Below are 27,274 nucleotides of genomic sequence, written 5' to 3' on the forward strand. Positions count from 1 at the left end.
TCTCTCTCTCTCTCTCTCTCTCTCTCTCTCTCCCTCCCTCCCTTACTCTCTCTCTCTCTCTCTCTCTCTCTCTCTTACACATACACACACACGAGCGCGCTTCTCAAACACATTAACCTCATAACAGCCACAGAGTGAAACAACGGGGTGGGAGATAACTAGTGCACATCTCGGAGGCTGTGCGCGGGCAGGCAGGCAGAGGGACGCTGAGCCGAACCTCCCCGAGTCCCCGAGTCCATTCACGCGTCTGCAGCTGGGCTTTCTAACGGGACTTATTCGACACGCGAGAAAATGTGTATCAACTTCGGCGGATGGGGTCGATTTGTCAAGGATGCCTTGAGGGAAACGAGCGGAAAATGGATAACAAAGGTAGGACGTGTTCCGGAGTCCCGCTCACTCCCGGTTGATGACTGTGCATTAGTGAAGAAAAGGCTCCGTGGTTCATGTCAGGTTGGACCGCGGGGCTGTGGACGGAGCTGCTGCTTTCTACCGTCTGTTCCCTGGCTCTTATGGCGGTGTGTTGATTGTTACAGGCTGGACTCTTGTTGGAAAAGTGTGCGTGTTTTTGTATATATGTGTGCGTGTGTGTGTGTGTGTTAGTGTGTGTTAGTGTGTGCGCAGCTACCTGCTGGAGCAGTGTTTCCACAGGAATATGCAATAAAAAAAAGTCAAAGGTTTAACGCACAGGGGGCTTCACAGAGACTGACAGAGGGAGATTAAAGTCAGATTATACAGGAGTTCGTTAAGAGGCTGTATTCCCGCTTGCATGTTTTCTCCCATCTCTCCCATGACTCTTTCCTGCTCCCTCCCTGTTTTCCTCATGTGAGCAGAAGTGTGTGTGTCTGATAACTGCGTGTTCGGGTTGGCTTTGTGGGTTGAATGTGTGAGGCTGTGTGTTCATCAAAAGGGCCACAATGTTCTCCCAGTGGGAATGTCGCCGTCACATGTGTGTAACTCCCTGTACACTTGCAAACACACTTAAGACACACACACACAACACTACCGGGCATATGTGAAGCTGTGTGTTGTGGAGGACACTTGAGTAGACGGAGACAACAAAATGTTGCATCATTCAACTCATTCCAGTAGAACCACTGCCAAACATCTCTGTCTGGATGTAAACACACATATCGGAGAAGGCACACGGATACACATGTACACAAGCAGGGGATTAGCGGGCATACTGTGCCATATTGAGATAGCAGATTAGAACGAGATTCTCGGGGCCAAAGCAGGCCAGAACATGGGATTAAAGAAGAAAAACAGGAATGGATGGGTGGAGTGATGGATAGAGAACAAGGAAAGAGAGAGTGACAGAGTGAAGTAAAAGGACCAAATAGAAAAGGGGGCAAGGGAGAGAGAGCAGCACTGAACATGAGATTAAAATGTAATGTCCTAGAGAGGAAGAGAGAGAATCCAGGGCAAGTCATGCAGTTAGAGGGAACTGCACACTGGTAGAATGTGTTGAGAATAAAGACGAGGAGAAGGCAGCAGACACTGTTTTTCCATCACCTCCCTTTTGATATCCTCTTATTCACCCATTCTACAGCGGGATGAGGGACCCTGCTGATATAACCCTCTATTCACAAACACAATAAACCATGAAGGTTAGGGTAAGGATGCCATTGCCGTGCATAAGCTAATAAACACATACATAATGAGAAAAGGGATGGAAACAGATGTGTTCTGAGTCAAGGAGCCCCCGCTAGTGTGTCTGCCTGAATGGCTGTTGTCATTTCCGGAAAAACTGCTACACTACAGGGGTTCATCCATCGTCATAACGACAGCGGTGCATACATGTCAGAAGCATCCGTGAATGATGGAAATCTGCAGCACGTCTTCGGCTCAGATTGCAAAGCAAGAATGTGTGCTAATTTTCAAAAGAACGTGTTAAAAGATGTCTGATGTCAGTGGGTGATGTGTTTGACGCAGCATGTGTTTGCTGTTAATGCGCGTGTTGACAAGGATACCATATACGGTTGTGTTGTGTATGGATCCTAAGTGAATGATTTCTGGCAGATTCACCTTGTCTGCTTGCCCTGGGCCCTGTGGTGAAGTATCAGGGTAATGACGCTACAATGTTAAAATGTGAAACAAGAGCCATGTGTAACACTTAAGGAATCATCAGAAAGACGGTGGACTTCATTGAGCGTTTACTAGAGCAAGACACCGCTGTCCCAACCTGATGAAACCATCATTTCTTAGATACACGTTGAGAAAGGTTCCAAATTTCATGTTTATGTTTTGCTTTTGGACTGGTGTGACAGTGAGTGAGTAATTGTTAATGAATCAGAGTTCAGGGGCCATCTGTGTCTGAATCCTCGTAGTGAAGCAACAACGGAAGGGTTTCCAGTGCAGAGGACATTCCCTCCATTTACAGTAAGCACAGTTAGAGATATTATGAAGACTCAAGCTTTGGAATTGGAATCAATAGCAAATTAGAATGAATTGCCCTGTGGTCTTTTCAAGGATGTATTGTGAAAGGAAGGTCTGGTCTTTTCCAGGTAAGGTTTTATTCCACCACCCAGGGCCGTACTTTGTTAAACAGACTGGACAGGACTGGGTGGCGTTCAGGGAAACCCAGTCTGCACAGAGCTCAATAACTAATCAAGTGCACACAGAGAATATATTAAAATATTTGTTGTTCATCTGTTAGAGACCCGCTGCTGCAATAATGGTTCATTACATATATTAAATGATGTAGATCCCATTTTCGTACAAGCGGAACAAACCAAATGAACATAGATGGGAGGGGCCGCGCATAGAGTCATCATTAGTTAACTGACCACGAACGGCGCCATGTCTCGGTTGGACAAGAACAAATATGAACTGTTCGCAAAAATGAACACACCCAGAGCAACTTCCTGGGAAGCGGGACACATTTTGTAGAAGTACAACACAAATTTAGATCTCATGTAAACAATCAGAAATGAATCTACAGATAAACTCAAATCTGTTTTGCATTATTGGTTTGTTTGATTTCGATTCCCATTTGTTTTTACTCTGGCAGCAACACAAAATACAACATATTAGCATTTAGGCAAATATTTACGTTTACACTACAAAGTACAAACATAAGGCAGGCTTAAAGCAATTATTTACCTTAGATATTACATCATGTTTTCACTGTACCAGGCCACAATAATAGAATACCTTGCTAATTTGTAAATCTAGAGTAAACGTGTGTAAAATGTGCAGTGAAATAAAATCACTATATGTTGCAAATGACAGAAAATCAAAACGTAAAGGCGGATCAGCAGATTTGAGCACGTACATTGCGCAACAAGATGGTGGCTGCTGACACGGAGCCCAGGACAAGAGGGAGAGAACGAGGAGAATATCTAATGAAAAGACAATCAGCCTTACGTAGATGATTGATTACATGCACCTGTAGACTATTTATTCAAACAAACATCACCTATTCTAAACAGGATAAATGAATATTTAATACTTGATTTAATGAGTTAGATCCCACTGAAATGCAGCGAGCCATTTTACATTTCCTCTTTGAGAATAGAAATAATTCAGTGCAGCTTAAGACACTTGAGAGCCGACTATACATCGGCCTTTGCTGTCTTAGTTTATACGTTACACAATCTATTGTACGATGCCACTGAAACAAATAGCGCTCTTTTATATAATTGAGACAATGCCATGTTTTGGCTGCGACCGTCCCGAAAAGACATTAAATATGCTCCAGAGAAATTGCGAAATAAATATATCCCACAGCAGATACCAGACAAGATCATTAGAGAGATGCATTACACAAGGGAAGGTTTAACAATTCAGGAGACTTTCTGCCAAAGTGTGTGCACACATGGAGACACAGTGTGCTTGCATTAGGCAGAGTAAGTGTTACGACTGCATCTTTGTGTGTGTGTGTGTGTGTGTGTGTGTGTGTGTGTGTGCGGATCCATTTTTTTGGGGCAGTGGATGTGTGTGGGCAGTGTTGGCACGTAAGAGAGTCAGAGTCACACAGAGAAGTTCAGAGATGAGCTTTCATTTGAGCACTAAGGATGACTTCAGAGGGACTGAACCATTCCTTTACCTACAGTAGCTTGAAAACACTTTTGGTAGCCTGCAAAAAAAAAAGATACCTTCTTTACTAATAATCTCAACAATGTGAAAAATTAGTGTGGTTATATTCACTTGTATAAACCCGGTTGGACTAAAGAAATAGGGCACAGATTTCCTGGCTGTGAACTTTACTGAGGTGAACTTTTCCAAAAGGACAAGGACACTGAGTAGCCAATGGTCGGAGCCGGTATCTTTAGTGATGAAGGTGCATGAAGTGCCTCTCTCAATTTGTACTCGAAGCTTCCTCAAACAATCAGAACAAGGCTTTGGCTGTCAGTGACTGGTTCCAAACATTTTGCTCCAGCATGTCATGAATGCAAACACGATAGCTGTGTGTTACAGACATCGAGAGAGATGACAGATATACTGTAGCCCCGCAATAGCCTCCGACAGTCAGGTAGAATACACATTTAAAGCCCACATCCAGCTTTTAGATTGCAGGATTTTGACAGATAATTATAGATGTTCAATCAATTGCGCTTGTGTTATGATTCATTTTTTACTGCAACACACTTCGGCATCAATAACTCAAAAATTAAGTTTGTGGCTCAAAGACAAAGCAAAGATTGTAGATACATGTGTAATTTTATGGATACAAAATTCAAACCAGTCGTTTGTTTTGTGATGCTTCTCGAATTAACGGCTCAAAGTTTTGATTCAGATCGAGGGTTTGATATGAAATCAAGTACCGAGCCAGGTAGAACTTAATGGATAATGTAAGCGCACTAATTCATCTCATCCTAAAACACTTGTTGTTTTTCATTTGTGTTCCATTTATCCACAGAGGACGTAATGGGTTGTAATTCACGAAATATGCACTAAATATAAGGATCAAGGCCATTTCTTCTTTTCAAATTGGAAGGGATGATAATTACATGAATTTAGCGCTCCTTGGCTTTGGCTTTGTGAATTATTCTGAAATGAAAAGAAAATAAAAAAATTATACTGTGAGGAAAAATTGTATTGAAAAATAAAAATAACGAAATGAAGGCAACCTTGTATCCCAAAATCTCACCTATATTTTTTGCTTGTTTTTATGCTTTTAACTACATATATACATCACGGCAACACAGCAAATCTAAACACTTGTACCATTAGATTTAACATCTTGAATCACAAAATGTATTATTCTAACTGAAAATACAAGTAACAACGAACATGACATTTTTAGTTTTACATCAATAACCTTCCACTTGACTAAAACAACTCTTTAAAGTGCACAGATTTGTGCTCCGAGACCTCCTGTTCCGATCCGAAAGCAAAAATTGATCTTCATAAGTAAAAGGAAAAGATTTTAATGAGGCATTTACTAGAGCGTATTCCTGTGCGCCCTTAGGTATGTCAAATCTCTCCAAAATAGCTCAAATGTGCATTTTAATTAGCATTTGCAGAGAGGCACAACACAAGACCTTCATTTGTACCTTGTTTTTCAAGGTAAGGCAGTGATCACAGCGTTTTCAAGTCAGTTGAGGCGAGAGAGAGTCTTATTTGCATGTCATGACTGGCCACAGCAGACATGTCTAGTCTCTCAATCGAGAGTGCGGATCTAAAGGCAAGGCGGTCTCGGATTCTTCTCTAGGACACTTTCAGCTTTAAAATTGCAAATTGATTCCATATTTTAGCGGTGTTATGGCTGAGATCAATGTTATAACTCCACAACAAAATTTAAATGACCTCATTGTTTCGTAGAGAATGAGCAACCTGTTAAGTGGTTTTCACTGTTTGCTGTTATTGCCCAGCTAGTAGATGATTTTGTATGATTGATGATTTTTGTGAATTAACACGTTCTAACAGTTTTCAACATTTTAATCGCTATTGTTTGGACCGACGTCTACTTCCTGTTTGTCCATGCAGAGACAGAGGTGGTGGATAGTTAAATTATGTCAAAATCGACCATGACAGGTATAAACTTCGGGCTTTTCACTTGTGTTTTTGCATGGTGCTGCTCATTTGGAGTTCAGGGTTTGGATATTTGAGTGGTTAAATTGCTTTATTGATTAGAAGGTCTGGCGTGTGTAGAGGGGTTTGGATGGTATCATCGCACCAGCAGGGGGCCTTGCAGAATAAGAGCTAAATTTCATGGGTTGCGTGTGTCTCGGCTTTGTCTTAATTGAGCAAAGATCCACAAGCTGGACAAGCTTTCAGTGTTTTGTTGACTTGCTGACAAACAGTCGCTACAATTTCCACCGCTTGTTTGCATGTTGTATGTTTTGGCGTATGCTGATGAGCTCCGCGTCCCATATTTCAGTTGAACAGGACTTGCTTAAGGGATTTAAATTCAACTACTCTGACAGGAAAACTATCACTTCTTTAAAAAAGAAATCACACACATATTGTATTGTAGACCAAATGCCATGGCAGGCATGTCAATCAAGCAAATGTTTCTGTACACCAAACAAAATGCTTTCATTTAAATTATTTTCTTTGGTAGAGAAAACAGGGAGGACTGGCAAATATGAAATACCTCCATCCGTCCTCAGAAACCTGCACACTGTGTGAAAACGATGACAAGACGGCGCTGGATTGGGAGGGCAGCTGACAGGAATATGCATCTGACCTGATGTATTGAATTCCAATAGATCCCTCAGGTATGCAGGGATCGTACTTGACTCTGTGCTTGAATAAGCTTTGATAATTACCCTATAGCCTTCTCTGCAGCGCTCATTGTCTCTTTATAATGAGGAACAAAGGTAAACAGAAAAAAAAGAACGACTCCAGAATGACGCACTGACAGCAGCTGCTTGGATGTTAGTTCACTCACTTTAGTCAGCAGCTGCACATGACACCTTGATTCTATTTTAGTTTTTTTTAGTGGTGCCTTTTTCCTCCCCCTGATGGTTATAAAGTTGAATGAGAAATGAGAGAGCGAGAGAGAGAGAGAGAGAGAGAGAGAGAGAGAGATCATGTCAGTGGATGAAGGTGACGAGGCTTGTCAGCTGGATTTGAACCTATGGTATCGTGCCTTAGCCTGCCACCAGGGCCCCACAGGGCCTTCACATCTCTTATTGGATTTAAAAATGACATGTTTCATCTGTCGTCATCAGTGTATACTCACACACACCCGTCACACACACAGGACTCCCTGGATTCTACTCCATAAGTAGCATCAGCGCCTGGTTCAATCTCGCAAATGTTACTGTGACCTGTGTGAAAGTCTACTGGTGGATGCTTGTGTATGATGTGTATGGTGTGTATGGTGTGTGTGTGTGTGTGTGTGTCCGTGTGTACATTGCCTGTCTGTACATACGTACATCCTGAGCATACTTTGTCCCAAGTGAGAGCAAGAAAAAGCAAGAGAGAAAGACGGAGAGTGAGTGTAAATGCTTTGAGCCGGAAAAACACTCAATCATATTTAATGGGATGCATTTATCCACATACTGTCATGAGACGGTGTGTATGCACGCCGGGCTGTGTGTGAATGTGTGTTTTGCCAGGAGATGGGGGTGCATTATAGCATCACTCGGCACATAATATTGCAGGCAGACGGATATGTAGGGTTCTTTAGATACATTTATTGCATTTATTCTTTAACAATACCGAGCAGGAGAGAACGTTACTACAGGCCGGTATCAAACTGTTAACGGGACATTGACCCGTCCACATCATCCACCTCTAATGTAGTATGTAACTGAGGTTCCTCTCTTAAAGCAGCTACCGAATATGATTATTGTTATCATTATTTATCACAGACGGGGTAGTCAGAGCTTTTACTTTACAGTCTCAGAGTAGCAGTCTGTAAAACCTGCAATGAAAAGCACCTGATCCAGCTGCACAGTAAAGGGTTAAACCAACAGACTAACACAAGGAGAGAGATACAAACTTGTACGATAAAGATAACTGAGCGAAAAGATACGATAACAAATGTATGCTAATTAAAGGGAGGAAGGATAAAGGTAAAGAAATAATAAGTAGGTCCGATAAAAATGAATGAAAACACAATTTGCCTAAAATCTTGCAAAGTGAGTTAGACGGTCAGGGAGATTGGTTCCATTGCCTCTGGGCATAGAGACTAAAAGCTGCATCACTCTTAATAACACTTCAGCAACCATTAGGAGCGCTTCAGACACGTAACCTGGAGCAAGACAATGTAAAACTTTATAAACCAATAAAAGAATTTGAAAATCAATACAAGAATTGGCAAATGAGCCAATGAGGGGTGCTTTCCCTTCTGGGTCTAGTAAGAGCACGGGCGGCAGCATTTAGAGTTAGCTGCTACGGTTGATCGACCAGAAAGGAGGGGAGCGTTTACAGCAGTCTAGTCTGCCGGCGAGGAAGATGTACATTAGTCTTTTATCTTTCCTCTAAGAGAGAAAGGGACCAACTGTCAGTCAAATCTGACTCACAAGCTTCTTCTTCTTTTTTTTGCCTACTTCTACTTTGGCCTGCTGAGTTCAACTCTCTCTCTCTCTCTCTCTCTCTCTCTCTCTCTGTGTTTTTAAAAACCAACAGTTGAGCACGCAGCCAAGCCAGACTCAAACCCACAGTGATATGAACACACAGTCAGCACCCGGAGCTGCTGCCCCCAGAGAGATAATACACTTTATTTACTGCTTATGCATAAAAAGCTCTCTGTCGTCTCCGCGGCCCCACAGTGTGAGGTCTCACTCTTATAATTATCAGCTTCTGTTTAAAATGAAGCCGCCAGCGTTTTCATTATTCGCGCCATATTCATGCAAAGTACCTTTTTTTCCGAGTGGACGCGTGCGTGCGTGCGTGCGTGCGTGCGTGCGTGCGTGCGTGCGTGCGTGCGTGCGTGCGTGCGTGCGTGCGTGCGTTTGTGTGTGTGTGTGTGTGTGTTTTATGCATGCGTGTACAGCGACGTGTCTGCACAGCTCTGCCTCCCCCACCCTTCCCCTCCTTTTTTCATCTGTCGTGAACATTTTTCACTCTCCTCCCTCCCTAACTCCTCTCTTCCACTCTCAGTCACCCACCCCACTTCCTTCGTCCTCAGCTCTCTCTTCCTCTCCTCTCTCTCTCTCTCTTTCTCAAAGTCTCGTTTACGCCCTCCTCTGCTGCTCATTCCCTCTTTTGGGAGTCGGCTTCCTCCAGGGCAAAAACTCCACAGCTCCACTTTGTCTCCCTGTCTGCCTCCCATCCATGCTCCCCTCCCTCCATCTTTCTTCTTTAGCCTCTCTCTTTTTTTTCCCTTCTTTTTCATCTTCTCGCTCTCCAACCTTTGACAATAGGTTTTCGAGGCCCCATGTATTGCAAATTCCCATTTTCACTCCGTGCCTTTCAGCGGCTCGCTCTCATCCCATCAGTGAATTCCCGCCCTGGCTTTATTGTGAAGGAGAAAAGAGAGGGAAAGGTGAAAGGAAGGAAACACAGCATGGAAAGAACGAATGAGGCCGCCGGGTCGGGATTTCACAGAAACCTTACCAAAGGGATCAATTTATCAGTCATGTTAATAGAATAAGCTGTTCATGAAATACATTTACCAAACAATTGTTGCTTGTAAATTTTATATTAAGACAGAAAAAAGAGATTTAAAGTCGCTGCTACGTTTGACGTTAAATCGTCTTCATGCTCAATCGTTTGCTCTTTGAGGGAAAAAACGAGAAGGAGCAGAGACTGAAATAGACAAAAGGAGAAATGATGCCGAGAAGCAACGAAGGAGAAGCAGACATAGTAGAGATAAAGATAGCTAAGAGAGGAAACATAATGGAGCACAAGAGAAGTAAATAGAGTTGAAAAAATGATCTACATATGCTACTTAACACCTCCCAGCCACTTCAATTTGTCAACCTATAAACAAATTCAGAGATAATTGACCTCAGCACTGTTCTGAGTGAGAGGGAATAAATGGTGGGAGCACAGAGAGAGAGAGACAGAGAAGCAGAGAGGTTCCACCGTTGGTGTGAAATGCCATAGAAAGTAGTGGGTGGCAGTGTTGTCACAGTGCATAATGGTGTTGCTATCATTATCACGGGCTGGCAGAACAAAGAACAGAGAGATGTGTATGTGTGCGTGTGTGTGTGTGTGTGAGTGCGTGTGTGTGTTTGTGTAAGCAAGAGCCTGAGCACAAGTTCACAGGTCGAAAGAGCACGACAATGTGAGTGTGTAAAACAGTGATGGTTATTTCTGGAAGAGTAGAAAAGGTCGGGTGAAACTTTGTTTGCGCGTGTGTGTGTGCATGTGTGCATGTGTGTCACAGGCGTCCATTTTAGGCGAGCCAGTCAATCCCCCAAGCAGCTGCTGATCAGGACAAGTGGCACACATCTGCTTTGTGAAGCTGATAATCCCAAAGTGTAATTAAGTGCGTTTAACACGTCTGTCTCCTCTTCATCAGCACTCTGGCGTGTTTTCCTCTACATGTGTTCCGCAACAAAATGGTGTCACCTCGCCAGTACCGGCTCAAAGTTGACTTTCACTTGCAAAGACAACACGGCGGTAGAAGGTTTTCACTGGGGATTACATTTCACAACCGTTCACTAAACACACACACACTGTTTTTGTTGCGTAAGGATCAGATGAAAGCGTAGCGCAGCTGTGGCAAGGCAGTGCAGTACATCTGGGCCGGAGTCGCACTTGCAACTCTTTCAAGATCAAGATCAGATCAGCTGCGGTTGATTAGTATTGCAGGATTTTTGTTCCACATGTGATACGTTGAGTGGCTTTAAGTTCAAACGTGAGCTGACGTGTCATGTGACCGGGCATTGGGCAGTCACCACGGTTTCATCACAGCCAATCACAGACTTACATTTCTTACCTCCACAGAGACACACATTGCTCAGCGTGGGGTGGGGGGGGCAAGAATAATCCTAGAAGTAATCAGTGTGTGTGTGTGTGTGTGTGTGTGTGTCTGTGTCTGTGTGTGTGTGTGTTTAGAGTGAGTGACAATATGATGCTGGACAGAGAGAAAAGAACACTTTCCCTCTCCTCAGATCTTTGCTGATTTCTCTCTCTCTCTCTCTCTCCCTCTCCCTCTCTCCCTCTCACACACTCACTAAATGGGAGCTGTGTGTTGCTGTGTTAGAAAGCTAGTCACATCCCTCTCACTCTTCTTTTTAAACCCCTCTCAGAGCCTCTCCCTCTCTCTTCTTCCTCATTTCCCACCTCTACCTTTTCCGTCGATCCTCGTCTCCCTCCCTCCCTCTCTCTCTCCCTCTCTCTCTCTCCGCCTCTCCGTGCAGCCTTCGTTCTGTCCAAGCCGACACCCTCGACTGATTCTGCCAGAGTCATGGCCTTCAGAGCCTGACAAGAATTCTGCACTGGTGTGTGTGTGTGTGTGTTTTTATGCATGTGTGTGCCTGTGTGTGCCTGTGTGTGTGAGTGTGTCTTCAAGCGTAGATGAAATATGAGCTGCTAAATATGAATGCTGGGTTATGTTCCAATGCCATGTAGTCATGTCACTCATGCATGGAAGAGCAGTAAAAAATGAGGGCACACACACACACACACACACACACACACACACACACAGACACACACACACACACACACACACACACACACACACACACACACACACAGACACAGACACACACGGCATTCAGTGTGTACGACAAGCCACTGTGGAAGCGTGTGGTATTATTCTGCATCACATTTGCCATCCATTTGTCTGTGATACATGCCACACACACACTCTCTTCGTACATATGCACGCGTAGACACACACACACACACAAAAACACACAGAGGCAGGCCGTGGATTCAGGCTTCACTGACTTTAAACCTTGCACAGGCTGACAGTAATTTCTGCCTCCAAATTACATTCCAATGGGTTCATAAATCTGCTGCCTGCTCCTCCTCTCTCTCCCTCTCTCTCCCTCTCTCTCCCTCTCTCTCTCTGTCTCTCCGTCTCTCTCTCATCTCCCTGCCTCTGCTTCTCTATCTTTTCCTGTTCTCTGCCATCCCTCCTCTCTTTCCCCTCTTGCCTTTCACTCCAGCGTCACTTCATTCTCTCCAGCATCACCCCCTACCCTCCCTTCTCTGCCTCTCTGCCTCTATTTCCCCATCTATCTTTCTCCCCCCCCTCCCCTCTCCTCTCTCTCTCTCTTCCCCCCTATCACTTGTTTTCTCATTTCCCCACAGTCTTTCTCTCTGGCGCTGGCTCAGTAAATGAGAAACAGGGAGGCTGAAATGGGGAGGTTACGTGTGCAGAGTAGTTAAACAGTCACACTCACACACAGTGACACACACATATTCAAACAGACAGACACACACACACACACACACACACGGATGTGCACATAAAAACAGACACAAACACACTGTCAGGCAGATATCATGGACATCACGTTACCCTTTGATGGAAAGTCAAGGATTTATGCTGTGATGCGTTTCCTGTGCTCTTAAATTCACTCGGTACATGCCTGTACACACACGCAGCCATTTTAATGAGTATGTTCATTTTACAAATTGTGCCTCTAGGTGAAATAATTGCCAATGTTGAGCCCTATTGGTTGGTCCAAGTGTTCTCAGGCTGGTTGTGTTTACGGCCCATGGTGGGCTACCAACACACCCCTCATCTCCCCGACTGCCTCCCTTTACTGCTGCTCTGCTACCGCCAACACACACACACACACACACACACACACGCACACGCAAAGAAGACACGGGCATAATATGCATACAGTGTAGACGCCAACTTCCACGTTAATACTAAACACACAGACACACACACACCGAGGCAGAGGCCAGCGGAGAACAATAGGGCCGTCTGACAATGGGACTCGGAGGAATTCTCTGCTCCATATTAATATTCAGCAGAGTAGATGTGGAGAGAGTGTGTCAGCGGGGACGCGTGCTCATCAACCTCGCTAACACTCGGGTTAGGCAGCCACATGATTACAAAGAACTCAGACTTTGTTCCCCCAGACCCCTAACTATTAATCCCTAGCTCCTACCCCCTTACTTCCTACCTCCTAGCCCCTTGCAGAGCACAGAGCGAGCGCACTGCCAAATATCACAGCTGTGACTTGGCTCTCCTTTCCATTTTTCTGGAGGAGCAGACATTGGATAGAAAGGGAGATTATCTAGTTCCCTGCTACCATCCGCAGCACTTTGTTCCAATATGTTGTCATGTAGATACCAGATTATGCAGAGGGGAGAATTTTGAGATGTATACACTCACTATTTCTGGTCATTTATAGTAAATATGGCATGAAAACCCATATTAAAGGTGTCATACCTCATACTGCAGCTAACGATGGCCATATAAACACTCGGCACATACTTTTCTTACTTATTAATACATGTGTTACCTCCATCTGAGGATAGTAACAGCATACACACACATCTGTATATATTTGTCAAACAGATGTGTGGTGTTTTGTGGAGGTGTCCAACACTTAAACTGGGCCAAGGAACTGTGATGAATAATGATCACGATTTGTTTTACATACAATTTGAATTGACATTATAACAAGCCAGCCCACTCCAGCTGGTACGACGTCGCCCAATCGGTAAGAGGAATTCATTTTTCCGCTCGTAAATTAACACGGCTGCACCGACACCATAATCCTGAACTCTAAGACACTCCCTGGCTTTCAAGGTTGACGCTCTCTGCTAAGCCTTATACAGCCATCTTCTTTGTACGGCATTATAGGAAAAAAAATCCTCCGTTTGACCCTTGAGAAAATCCTCAACATCAGCCGTAACACCAGATCAGAAGGGCTCCACCACTTTACTTAGAAGGCAAAGGGAAAACAGAATCACTCGTAGCTCAGTAAACAAGCCAGACAGCGAAGTGAACACACGGACACTAGGACGGCGTAGACGGCCTCAAGCCTGTCAAAACAGGTCAAGTAAGATCGCAGGCACTTCCCCATCTCAGCCAATATGTAGTTAAAGCTGAGCTGAGCTGAGCTTCAGCCGTGCGGTACCTGCAGTGCTTACTGGGAGTTTGGCTGCTTACGCGTTGGAACCATACTGGCAACCTCTCCTTTGGCACAGTTGTGCTCCTGGGGCTACTGCTCTAACCACTTTGGCTACCACATTAATTATAATTAATAATGTAACTTAATGCGAGTTGAACACATCTTAGCACTCGACCATGCACTAGATATAAAGCCATGCCATTTTTGTTGACGCTGTTGATACAGGAGCATGATCCTGATTGCTCGTTCTACGATTGCTTGATTAATGAATCAAATGACCGAATCTCTTGTATTGTCACCCCCCCCCCCTCTTGTCTATCAGTCTAAACCATAACGCAAAGAAACTGTGCTTAATATTAGAATGTTACTGCCCAAAGGAAAGAGCAACGCGACACAGCACGAGCACTTGGATGTCAGAGGCCATAGTGAAAGTTGACACGCTGCCTGTGGGCTCCACAGTTGTCATTGACTGGCACACAAAAGTAGAGTGATCCGCGTCCCCTGAGGAACGAGATGTTGTGCGCACGCTCCACTATGCACGACAAAACAAGTTGAAGAGAAAAGATGCAATGTGATGCTTCAGTCAGAAAAGACCTCAACTCCCTGACAGCTACACAGCGTTTTGTGTGTGAGCTGCTGGTTCCCTGTGTTATTTCTTATTTCTTCTTATTATTATTTCTTACAGCTGATTGATAGGAGAGGAAAAATAAATGATAGGATAGACAAAGACAATCAGCTGGGATTGTATTGAAATTTGACCCGGGCATGTATAAATGCTCAAATACAACAATTGCAGCATCGTTTAATTTATTCATTCAGTTCCTGCATCCTCTCACAGTGTTACATCACTGTGCTTTGTATTGAGTTTCTATTTTCCTTTATGTCACCGCTGAGAGCAATTCCTTGGTTGTCAGTTAAATTTCGATTAGATAAATACAGAAAATTTGGTTTGATGGCTACGAGTGGAAGTCGGACACATTTTTACGGAAATGGAGCCGGCGTTTGGCTTTGATTTTATTGCGATCGCGTCTTCAACACCTGAAAAGGAAGCCTTTACCGCTGGTGTCGGCACTACGCTGTATTCAATGGCGGTGAATAAGTCTGAGGGCTCGAGTGTGTACAAACATTGCCGTTATGTGAAATGTGCAAATTGAAAGCAACAAAGAAAAGAGCATTTTCGAATGAAGATTACGATGCGCTAAAAGAGCTTAATGCATAGAAACTATGAAGCGCACATTCCAATATAATGTCCAGATGTCTCCCTATTCAGAGGCTTTACATTATCGCTACGGTAAGCACTCCTGTACAAAACTGGATTAAGTTGTGATGAGCCAAAGATGACTGGCTCCGTGTCAAGATGGATCTTGAATGTGTGCTAACGCCTGTTATGTAAGGTTAACAGGTATTTGCAGGTGTTGCAGTACATTTATGTCCTGTAATAACATTTCTTCTGAAATGTAGCAGAGTAAAGCATTTGACCAAGATTAAGTCCAGACTAGAACTACATACTTTAGCTTTTGTCCCTTTCTGTAACCTGACTATAGCCATTAAAATCACCCGTTCACATCCTCCTCTCCCCTAAACGACTTCTGTCTTGCTCTCGCTTCCTAACTCTCCTTTTCTGAGACGTGCTGCCTAATGCTTCCTGTCTCCTCCACATCTCCTTCCCTTAGCTTGTTTCTCAGAAACCATCACAAACATTATAAGCGCTGCATGAACACTACACCAATAAACCCACATGCATTAGTAACTAATGGGCAATGGCAGCGAGCGGTGGAGATGTTCAACACTTGCATCTTGTTGTGTTTTGCCTGCAGTAAGCTAAGATTAGGGCCGAGACTCAGGCTGGCTTTAGACCAGTCGTTACCAATGAATGTGAGATTGGAAACACTCCAAGTGTGTGAAGGATAAATGATTTTTTAGTATCAGACAGATTGATTATTTACAAATGAACAGAATAATGGCTCTAAGATGTTATAATGAATAATACAAGGCAGTATTGCCAAGCTGCTCACAGTTGACAGGTTTTAGCATTCTGTCCCATGTGTTCATGTTTTGATTACACGTTAGCCGCACTCGCACATAAAAATCTGATTACCAATGCCCGCAAACTGGCTATCAAGTGGGGAGGGGGTATTTTACAAAAGCACACTTTATCTCACCACACACTGCCTAATCTCATCTCGTACTAACCATCCTAACTACCACACACACAACTGCACAGCCAGTTCACTACATTCCTTTCTATTTGTGGAAGCATTTAAAACAACCAAACTTCTAAAAACACACTCTGGTGCACTATTCAAGGGATTCTTAAGCATGCAAATTCTTGATACTTACACACACATATCTGAACCAGTTGACTAAAGTCTCCTCAGCTATTGCACGTGTCCTCTGGAAATGAAAATGAGGACAGCTTTATTTGTGTCTGTTTCTGTTTAACCAAACTGCATGATAATTTCCCAGTTGGCTCTGTAGTCTACTTACTCTGGGATGAGGCAAACAGGAGAACGTGAGCAGCGGAGCAGTTAATGGCCTTGATGAATCTTTCTTAGTACGTTCAGTATATATGTCTAACGCACGTGTTCACTGGGGGGGGGGGGGGGGGGGGGGGGTTTGATTCTGCACACAAGATACTGGCACTTAGTGAGTGGTGCTTAATGAAAACTCCAAAGAGTTGTGTGGCATTAAAAAAAAAATCAACACGTAAAAACAGAGAATTACCTTAATGGGAGATTTGTGTCCAATGGGGATTAGTGTTGTCTACATGCAGCATTGACCTTGAGGACGAATTCACGGTGCTTAATTTTAAAAGATAGAACCATTCTAGTGGGCATATCGGTTCAACCTGTACCTTTCATTGTTCTGTGATATACTGACACTAAAGCCTGCTGCTACACTTTAGAGGTAGTTTACAACAAAATAACGTAATAATTATATGAAAAGAACATTTTAAGCTTCTTTAACAAGAACACACTCTACTTTATCTCTGAAGTCTCAACAGTATTTCAATGGTATGAAATATAGGCCTATATTTTTTTTAATTGTGTTCTGTGACTCTAGTTCCATTTTTATTCGTCTATTATCTATTGTAGTAGTTCATATTTAGCTTAGAGTTACGGTATGAGTTAGGTTTACGTGTTAGGGGAAAATGAAATTTAATGGGGAAATCTTCTGAAAACTGTTTCCTGCTCTGCGTTAGTTTGCCTGTGGTAGGGCAGCACTTCTGTGGGGGTCCTGAGCCAAAACAGTTAAGCACCACTGAATCAAATAATGCAACTAAGACTTTAAGAGTTTTCTGCTCTAAAATAAGAAATTAAAAAAGAAGAGGAAGATTTGCAGTCATTAAATTGAGCAGGCTCTTGTAATAAATTGTAGGAATTTAGAGCAGAAAAACTAAAACTTAATCTTTCAACTGAGTGTATCTCCTCTTACAGAATATACTTCAACTACCATCACCACAGTTCACGTAAACCATTCACGACAGCCAAAGCAAACCATTACAGGACAACGTAAAGGCAGAAAAATCTACAGGATGTTATTTCTTCCTCAATCAGTTTTTAGTCCCGGTACTTGTGAACTTAGTATTTTCATTTTACATATTTATGTTGGAAAAAATTATTATGTTGTAAAACTTTTAGTTTCTGGAAAGTTCACTCTTCAAAATGTGCAATTTATATTGAAACATTATATTTTGGGACTACATTTTTAATCGGCTTATTGGCTACCCTTTTAAATCTTTATAGCCTCTTTATTGTCCAGATAATATCAGTCAACATATTACATGTTATGCTGCAGTAAAATGCAGTAAAATGTTCAGGCTTGCTGTGGTTTCTCTTACAAAGGACTCTTGGTTCTGAATTAAAGAGGAATTCCAGTGGGTTTTCTGTTTTAGCCTTTTGTCAACCTGCCAAGTTATAGCCGACATACCGCACCTACTGCCTGCTAATTCTAACATTGTTTGTTTGCTTTCTTTTCAGGTGGGTGCTCTGTAACACTCAACCCCCTGCCCTGCTGGACCAAACACCAGTGAAACATCACTCATCATTTGGAGGGGTGGACCCTTCACACCGAGTCACGTGACTGGTTGTCTTTTATGATCAGAGAAGACTACATAGAGGCTCATCTGGTTTTGCTGCCTCTGAAGACGATCTCCATGTACAGGGGATTGAGTCATCAAACATTTAACAGTGCAGAGCGAAGCAGAAACAGAGGAGAAAAAATCATTTACAGGACGAGATACCTTTTCCCCTGAAGCACTCTCAGCACCAGGCCAATCTGTCATCTCCTGACTAATAACAATAGATCACATTACCATAAGGACTCCTGTTTTGGCTTTTTCAATACTGTGGAAATCTCACTATTCTCTGGCTGCTGTTGTCGCTAATTTCAGTGACTAAGCCACAACCTGGCAATTGAAAAGAAGTGCAGAACAGCACTTTAGTGTTTTTGCATGACCTACTACTTGCATGAGTATCCAGCATTGCTTTTGACTTTGAGGCAGGAGCCCTGAGCCCTGAGCCCTGAACATCTTCTGACTGTCTGTCTAACTGTAGAATTTTGGTGTAGAGGGACGATTTCAGAATTAGGCCTCTGGAGAACTCGCTGAAGATGACTTGAGTTGGCAGGTCTGAGAGACCCTTACCCAGAGAGAGCTTGGCAGTGGGAGACGTGGAGAGAATCACAGAAATGCGGTTGCCAAGGCGGCTTTGAGCCATGCTGGTGTTTCTACTCTTGCCGCCCTGGAGTACAGGCTATCATCATCCTTATCATCATTCACCCAAGCTGAAGGAGATTCAGCAGCCCCAAGGAACGAGGCTATACTTCTGAAAGACCCAAAGAGCACAGGGAAACCACTCTGACACACAAAGTTCCACCACGACCTAAATCACACACAAATACTCCACTGCACGAAGCCTTGAACAAAGCTGTGGCAAGTGTGAAACGCACAGAGATTCACCGATTGAGCAGGTAGGTGAACCATCAGCACTCTCACCCTGGATCAGTCACATATACAGACACACACACACACACAGTGTATATATACTTGCATCCACACAAACGGCACATTAATACAGTAACTTGCTTTGAGCCACATGATGGAAAAACACACGCTGGTTCTGTTCTTCCAAAAAGGAGAAAGGGAAGAGGTGGGGGGTCCAAATCTAAATGAAAAAGAGAAACTAAATCACTAGGGAGGGGAGAAGAGAGGAGGTCTGAGGAAAAGGACACAACCAGAGCTGATTGATCCGATCTTAGTGTGTAGGAATCAACAGACGACTGAAGAGGAAACGATAAAAGAGGATTAGAACGAGGAGGAGATGGGGAGATGAGAGGACAAGGACGGTCGCCTGGACACTTCTGTCAACAAACCTGAGAGTGGATTTAATGAAAGATAATGAAGAGGAGACGGCGGTGGGCAGATGGAGGACATAGATAGAATGAAAAATAAAGATGCAGATAGGATGGCTCTGTACGAGAGTGTGACAGTTGGAGAGAATGAGCGGAGGGAGGTCGACAAAAAAAAACTCTAAAAGATCGTCGAGAGGCTGTAGCGATGGGAAACCCTGGCAAGGAGGCAAAAACACACATACATGTCTGTGCCAAAGGGATTTTTATGAAAGGGAAGCTGGGATAGTGTGGCACTGAAGCATATGCCAGTTGATATTCATAGAACACTCCCAATATGGTCCTAGCTCCTACCTTGACACTCCCCTCCATGTCCATGTGTTCCTCTCCCGTAATTTTCCTGTCACTCAGATGCTGGCAATGCTCAGAAATTGTTTATGCTAAAAATACCACTATGGTAAGAAAACGTGTGCGTCCATGCTGAATTGCATGACAGATACACACTGTGTTTCACCCATACATTTCACTGCCTGCATCGAGCTAAGACAGGAGGTGGCTGTTATTGATGCCGCTCTGTTCCACATACATACACAAGCTTGTGCAGTTATACTTATCGCAGCTATTTATACACAAGTCTCATACAAAAAAGATCCGACCCAAGCTGGGGAAATTTTCTTTTTTCATGAAACTCCAACTGATTCCGACTTGAATTTGTACTGCCAGAAAATAATTTCCCCTCTCCTCCTCTGACTGACTGTCCAACTCTCCATCTGTCTCCTCACCCCCATCCCCCCGCCCCTCCATCTCTCCCATTGTTGCCATTTCTTGTTTGCTTTGCATGGATTTTGACTGCAGCCAAGGGGCAATTTTGCATCTAGCACTGAGTTCATACACAGACACGTGTGTGTGGGTGTGCGCGCACAGAAGGGCAGAAAAAAACTTCCCTTTAGAGGATTTGTTTATCAAATGTGCTGTCAAATCATGTCAGGCATTTCACATCAGGGCACATTTTACAGCCCCAGGCAACTCGGAAGAAGGGAGTCAAACGAGTATATGCTATGTAATCGCCACAACTTTCACTGCTTTATATTATTCATATTCTATAAATAGTGCGCTGTGAATGAGGAAACACAGGGATCATTTTATCTGAATTGTAAATTTATGTTATTGATGTTGGTGTCAGAGGCTTGCTAGGGGACAATAAAACATCAACGGAGAAAGTTGCAGATAAATGCTTCTCTGTAGAACATCTCACTAAGATATTTCTTGGGATTTCAGGACCACTTACCTGAATAATTTATAGAAATTTCACAAACAATAAAAACCAAGAGAGAACATACATTATACATGTCAACTTGTACTGAGGCTGTGTTCTGTGAGTGCATGTTTACTTATTTGTCTGTAGTGGGGTTTCCATTCACCTGTGTTTTGAGCAACTTGCTGTTGCAACACAAAAGATGCAGTGTTGTTTTGTTTTCTCCAACCAGATTGACAAATATGTGGACACGTTCACAGGATATCACTGTAAAACTAGCTGAATTCTCTAACTGTAGCCCAACCACTTGACCCTCGCTTGCTGTTTGATAGAACCACAGACAGATCTGAGGATATAATGATTATTAATTCCCTAAGAGCTACAAATTTACACAAAGCTCTCTACATGTTGACTTCCGATCTTACAATCACACAATGTGAAAAACAAGCCTTGTTCACATCATTTAATAGAAACACTGCAAGAATTTGCACAAAACTGTGTGTGTTTGGTTCAACTCCGATACGTAGTGTATCGCACTATACAGTACTATAAGTTTGTGAAAGTATTGTTTTCATAGCAAGTTTCATATCTCTCACTCCATTTCAATTAATCTGGCTGGAAAAAAAATCCCTCCCCGCAACCATGCCTTTTCTACATCTCTGCCATCCCTGCTTCCTCAAATTCTTGTAATCTTCCTTGCACACTCATTCCACCCCCTCATCGCCCCCTCAGCATCTAAATGTCAGTTTGTCTTCTGCTTGGTCACTCTGACCTATATAATACTGGACAAAGTTTGTCTGACTGCTCAGTTCCCAGATCTCCCCCACAGCAGACAGGACACACTGTTTTAAAGACAACTGCAATTGTCTGGTTTCTTTGCGCAAATCCTCCTTTCTTCCTTCTAGCTTTTCCAATGACTCGCTGCTTACTTGATTAAGGAATCAGTGAGCTATAGCATTTTTCCTTGTTTTAACTATTTCCCATTTCTTCTCTTTCAATCAGGCGCGGTACTCCTACACGATGGCAGCTGAAAGTCTTGCTGAGCTCCGTGATTGGCTCTTCCTGCTCCTCCTGTGCCTCACCTTATTGGCTGAAGTCCTGGAGTTGGCCGCAGCTGCAATTGCAATGGAGACAGGTGAAGGGGAGGAGGGCATCGTGTGCCCCTCTGTATGCCGCTGCGATGAAGGTTTTGTCTACTGCAATGACCGTGGCCTCAGCCTAATTCCGCCATTACCATTGACGGCAGCCATCCTCTACTTGCAGAGCAACCGGTTGAGCAATGCTGGGTTGCCTCCCTCACTTGAACAAAGCAGTTCCATACGAGTAATATACCTGTATGCCAACCAATTGGATGAATTCCCTATACACCTCCCGCCTTCGTTACGGGAGCTCCACTTACAGGATAATAATATACGAACGTTGCCACGCTCAGCCCTGGCCAAGCTACCATTGCTAGAACGTTTACACCTGGATGATAACTCTATATCCACAGTTAGCATCCAGGAGCGAGCTTTTTCTGGGACTCCACGGCTGCGATTGTTGTTTCTCTCTCGTAATCACTTGTCAAGTATCCCAGCAGGCTTGCCAGCATCCTTGGAAGAGTTGCGACTGGATGACAATAGAATCAGCACCATCCCCACACATGCTTTCCGTGGGCTCGCTTCCTTACGACGCTTGGTCCTGGATGGGAATCTACTGGCCAATACACGGATAGCAGACGATACCTTTTCCCGTCTCTCCAACTTGACTGAGCTTTCACTGGTCAGGAATGCTCTGCAGTCCCCACCAGTCAATCTGCCTACTTCCCACCTGTTACGGCTTCATTTGCAGGACAATGGAATGACCCACATTCCAAGGGGGGCCATGGATGGGATGCGGCGGCTACAGAGGCTGGACCTGTCAGGCAACAACTTGACTAGCATCCCTCGAGGACTTCTGAAGGACATGGAAAGTCTGGAGCTGTTGCTGTTGCGAGGAAACCCCTGGTACTGTGGCTGCAACCTTCGCTGGCTCCATGCCTGGCTTCATACTCGAGGGGCAGCAGTGACAGTCAGGGGTCTAACCTGCCAGGGGCCTGAGGCTGCAAGGGGCCAGGCACTCAAGGACCTAAACGAACTTATGGAGCAGTGTGAAGGACCCCCTTCTGGCCCTGGTGCTGGAGAGGGGTATAATCCAATGGAAAAGGGTGAAGTAGGTGGAGAAGGTATTGGAGGAGGCCAAGCAGTGGATTCGGTCCCACATGGCAGCACCAGTGGTACTGCTCTGCTAGTCCCTACCGAAGGCTCCCTATTCACCCTGCGAGCCAAGCGGCCAGGCCTGGTGATGCCCCTGCCTCCAGGTAAAGGGGGGCAAGTATCTGGGGAGGCTCTGGAACTGACTGTTAAACCTCTCTCTCCAGACAGTGTGCTTGTGAGCTGGCTATGCCCACAGCCAGCACCCTCCTTCCGCCTATCGTGGTTGAGGCTGGGTAGCAGCGCAGCCCTTGGTTCCATTACAGAGACTCTTGTTCCTGGAGAGAGGCAACAGTACCTCCTTACCCAGCTTACTCCACGCTCCCATTACCTCATCTGCTTGCTGCCATTACGACAAGACTCTTCTATTGGGGGTGCCAGCATGGGCTCATCTCGAGCTGGCAGCCTGGACACAGACAGTAAAGCCTCGGCTCCGGCCTGCGCTCAGATAGAGACTGGAGAGGCTGCTGTCGGCACAGGAGGAGACGGGTCAGATAGGGAGGGACAGGACTCAGAGGCAGCAGCCCTGCCATTGGCTGGGATAATAGGGGGTGCCACAGCATTGGTGAGCCTGTTGTTGATCTTTGGCATCTTCTGCTGGTATGGACAGAGGGCAGGTTATATGACTGGAGAGACTGGCACATACGGAAGGGGTCGGGGTGGAAAACATTATGATGACTATGTAGAGTCAGGTACCAAGAAAGACACTTCGATCTTAGAGATCAGGGCCCCTCCAGCAGGGTTTCAGATGACGGCCATGGCCCATCAGCCCCTGCAACCGAAGCTAGAGGATGTCACTTACATCCACACCATTTTCCCCTCATCCTCTACTTCCTCCCAAGCAAATGGGACCTACCGGAGCAGCCACGGAGCCGGCACCCTCAATGGCACCATCCTAAGCCAGACGAGCCACCATCACGCCAGTTATGGTACCAACCGTGGCTACAGAGAGGGTGGCATCCCTGACATAGACTACGCCTACACGTGATAAGGGAAAAGGACCTGATCCCTGAGCCATGGTTGCCAGGCACCATTTCTGTGGATGACAACCCCTAGGCCAGTGGCCATTTTGTCCTTGGTTTCCAAAGTACCCTGTGTGCCTCTGCTGGTTCAATTCTGATTGTTTGCTTAGTAGAAAAGACTGATTTCAGCTTTGTTGTTTGGACATTGCTATTGAATGACAGAAGTAACAGTCCTACTATACTTTGCTACTGTATATTACATTATACAGAACCTTGTTTAAATGATATGGTTATAAATTGTTATGTTTTCTCTTTTGGATATCTCAGTGTCTTTCAAACCTACTGTTCTCAGCTCGTAATATTACACAGTAACTTATTTGAGGTTGATATAGGGTTAGTTGATTTAGCAGGACATATATTTATAATATGAGGAAATGGCACTTGATGTGTATAGAGATACGTAGCTCTCATATGTTCCAACCAACTGTAAGCTCTGTGCTGTATAGATAAAGGGATGACAGAGAGAAATAGACGGTTTTTATAACCCTCAGATGACAATGCATCATGGTTGACATGAAAGGATGTGTTCCTACCCCCACCCTGCTTTCCTCTGGGTTTCTCCCCTCCTTTTTAATTTTTCCTTTTTTCCAATTTTATTTTTTTGGCTGAAGCTCTTTCCTTTTATTTCTCTTGTGTCTTTTTTGGTGCCGTGAGCAGAGGACGACTTTGTTCTCGCCAGTCAGTTCCGACAGCAGTGATAACAGCTCTGACAGAGACGAGAGACACAAACCACAGCATGCAGAGACTAATGAGAGGCAAAGAGAGAATGGCGGGGGGGGAGGGTGATGGATAGATGGATGGATGGTAGCAGAGTACATAAAAAGAGACAAGAGGGAGAGAGTGAATATTTTGAAGAGGAAGATACTGAGAGGGGTGTGTCAGCTTGGGGCACAGACCGAGGACAGAATATGAGGAAAAAGAGCAACAAAAATTGTATTTGACACAGCGACAGGAGGTGAAGACGCAGACAAAAGGAAAAGATTTGGGGCCATGGGGAGGCAACAACTTCAATAATATATCATCGCAAATGTTTTACACATAACACATCCACTCTTACACCCAGAGACCTGAGTGAGAACACGCAGCACAGCCATGTGATCGCTACAAATCAAGAGATTTGCATTAATTTTTGGTTGTTTCCACCTTGCATAACTTCAACAAAACATGGCCCCCTTTTATACCAAATATCACAATTTCAGGCAAGACAATCAGAGGGAAAACATTACAACCACAAAAATGACTTCAAAGACCACAAAATGAAAGGCTGGCTTAACATGAAAGGCTCTCAAGAATATGTGACCAATTTCCATTGTGCTCTATTCTCATGAATAAATTAGCAGAGCACTTGAACTTAAACAAATCATACACATTATAATAACTTCTAATCTTCGAGCCTTTTCATCATAATAAAAGGAGGAAAGTAAAAGATGTTTTAGTGGGATTGGTTTGCTGAAATTCTCTCATAAAACGGCATCGCGCAGTTGGGGCTTTCATTTGTGTTTAAGGGGAAACTCGAGAGATAAGGTTGGAATTTTCAAGTAATTAAATGCAACCGAGATGCCGTTTACAAGTAAATCTGATATAATTTGCGAGCTAAAGTAAATGATTCGACTCAGGGCTCACTCCTCCAGTTTAATAGACCTTAAAATGGCAAAGACAGTTCTGTTCACAGCGATCACAGCCTGACCGCAACACTGTGTAGTCAACACACACACACACACACACACACACACACACAACATTAAAAAATGGCAACACCTGATTTCTGACTGCCTCTTGTTGTCCCAGCTGATGCAGTTTAAAGAGCTTCAAAGGAATCTAACATCTAACTCTTAGCAAACAGCCAGAGATTATAAAAAAAAAAGGAAGAGGAGAAAGCGGGGAGAAAATAAAGAGCGAGGCGTCAGCGGGGAGGAGAGTGGTGATTTAGATAGAGCCTGTAAGTGTTTAAATCCATTCTTTCTTTAAGTAGCTCTCTTTCCCTTTCCCAACCTACTTTACTGTGTTCCAGTAATATTAGAGCAGCTCTTGGGTAGGCTTTTATTTGGTCTGCATTTTGTTTTGGTTTTGTTTCGTTTTCTTTAAGAGCACCGAAGCTTCTTTTGATTCTGTGTGGAAATGCTTTTCTTTTCAAGTGTCACCCTCAGATGTGATGTACAAACATAAAAATGGGTGAAAAACTGCTAATCCACTTATTGGTCTGTCGTCTTTTTTTTCTACACAGATGAATAAAGACTTGTAAAAAGAAAAGCGGTGTGGTGAGTTGTCTTTTTGCGCGCCTGTCAAATAGTAAACCGTGACGGCTAAAGGAAGTACAAACCAATGGGAACCTCACATTATTAATATAATTTAGGATGAGACGTAGCGGAACGCGTTAAATGACACACACTGGATGAATACACCAGCCACTCCACGCTCCAATTCATTTATATGTGTGAGTGAGTGTGTGTGTTCCATAGTTTGTGTATCAGTTGCTTGGACAGAGCAACATGACAGTGTATGTGTGAGTGTTGGATGTGTTTATCCCTTGTGCTCCCGCCGTTGGCTGTAGACATGACTCTCATTCTAAGTGAGTGCTAATGCTTGTGTAAGCATGGATCAATATAACGAACTGGGGGAGTGTATAAGTGAGAGCGTGGCTGACGGGTGTGTGTGTGTGTGTGTGTGTGTGTGTGCGTGTGTGTGGAACGACAATCAGAAAAATACATTATAAGAAGACCTATCGGGTGAAGTATGTGGTAAAAAAACAACGGTGCGTCAACAGAATGTGTGATTTTTTTATATATGTGTGTGTGTGTGTGCGTTTGCCTGCCCACGCATACTGTGAATGTGACAGCAGCAGCATCTTCACATCTGCGTTCCTAACCACAATGCCCTTTTTTTCCCCGTCATTATGGAAGCTATTCCCTATTTCAGCCCATTATCAAGCCTCAGTACTACTCGCATTGTTAATCTATCTCACACAATAAACCAAAAAGGTGTTACATCAGGAAATCGGGGCTACGTCTGATGAGTGTGAAGCAGGGTCAAAGCTCCTTCCTCAGGTACAGACGGTGCTTAGCGTTAATTACACGCAAGATATGACTTCAGTGTCATGTACTTGAAATGAAAGGGAAAGGCTGTTGAAATATTTCCTATAGTCAACAAATGACATAAAAAGACCTCATCATGAATATATTAGTCCTTCTGTCAATGCATTATTGTTTCCCTTCGCCTGTCTGCTCTGCTCTGTGAAAAGCCTCTTTGTTCCCATTGTAGTCCAGTCGCTCACAGTACGAATGAAAAGTATTGCTTCATATTTGGAAAAATGCTAAACTGATACATTTCTAGCAAATATTATTAAAAAAAAGGCATTAATAGGAATGCACTTTGGGATCGTGTGTCGGACGCAGACGTTGCAGAACCTGAAATGGTGCATGAGAGTTTAGTTCACAGTCGGTCTTTGTTAGCTAGTAAAAAATATTAATAAACCCGCCTGTGTTCTAAACTAAACCACACGGACTAAACCAACAGTGTGCC

At 43.9% G+C, this 27,274-nt stretch overlaps 2 protein-coding genes across 2 annotated transcripts in view; one reads left to right on the forward strand and one right to left on the reverse strand.

Annotated features, from left to right (window-relative positions):
* Positions 1-27,274, reverse strand: part of macrod1 (mono-ADP ribosylhydrolase 1) — an 88,759-nt gene that overhangs the window by 48,144 nt on the left and 13,341 nt on the right. The window lies entirely within an intron of this gene.
* On the forward strand, positions 147-25,814 carry flrt1b (fibronectin leucine rich transmembrane protein 1b). The gene is made up of 3 exons (XM_076159495.1): positions 147-369; positions 17,879-18,869; positions 21,505-25,814. Exon 3 carries the CDS (start codon positions 21,523-21,525, stop codon positions 23,719-23,721), a length of 2,199 nt encoding a protein of 732 aa, XP_076015610.1. The 5' UTR covers positions 147-369; positions 17,879-18,869; positions 21,505-21,522; the 3' UTR covers positions 23,722-25,814.

Source organism: Genypterus blacodes, unplaced genomic scaffold (assembly GCF_046128005.1).
Source record: "Genypterus blacodes isolate CSIRO-AG114 ecotype Tasmania unplaced genomic scaffold, CSIRO-AGI_Gbla_v1 ptg000098l_1, whole genome shotgun sequence".
NCBI classification, from domain to species: domain Eukaryota; kingdom Metazoa; phylum Chordata; class Actinopteri; order Ophidiiformes; family Ophidiidae; genus Genypterus; species Genypterus blacodes.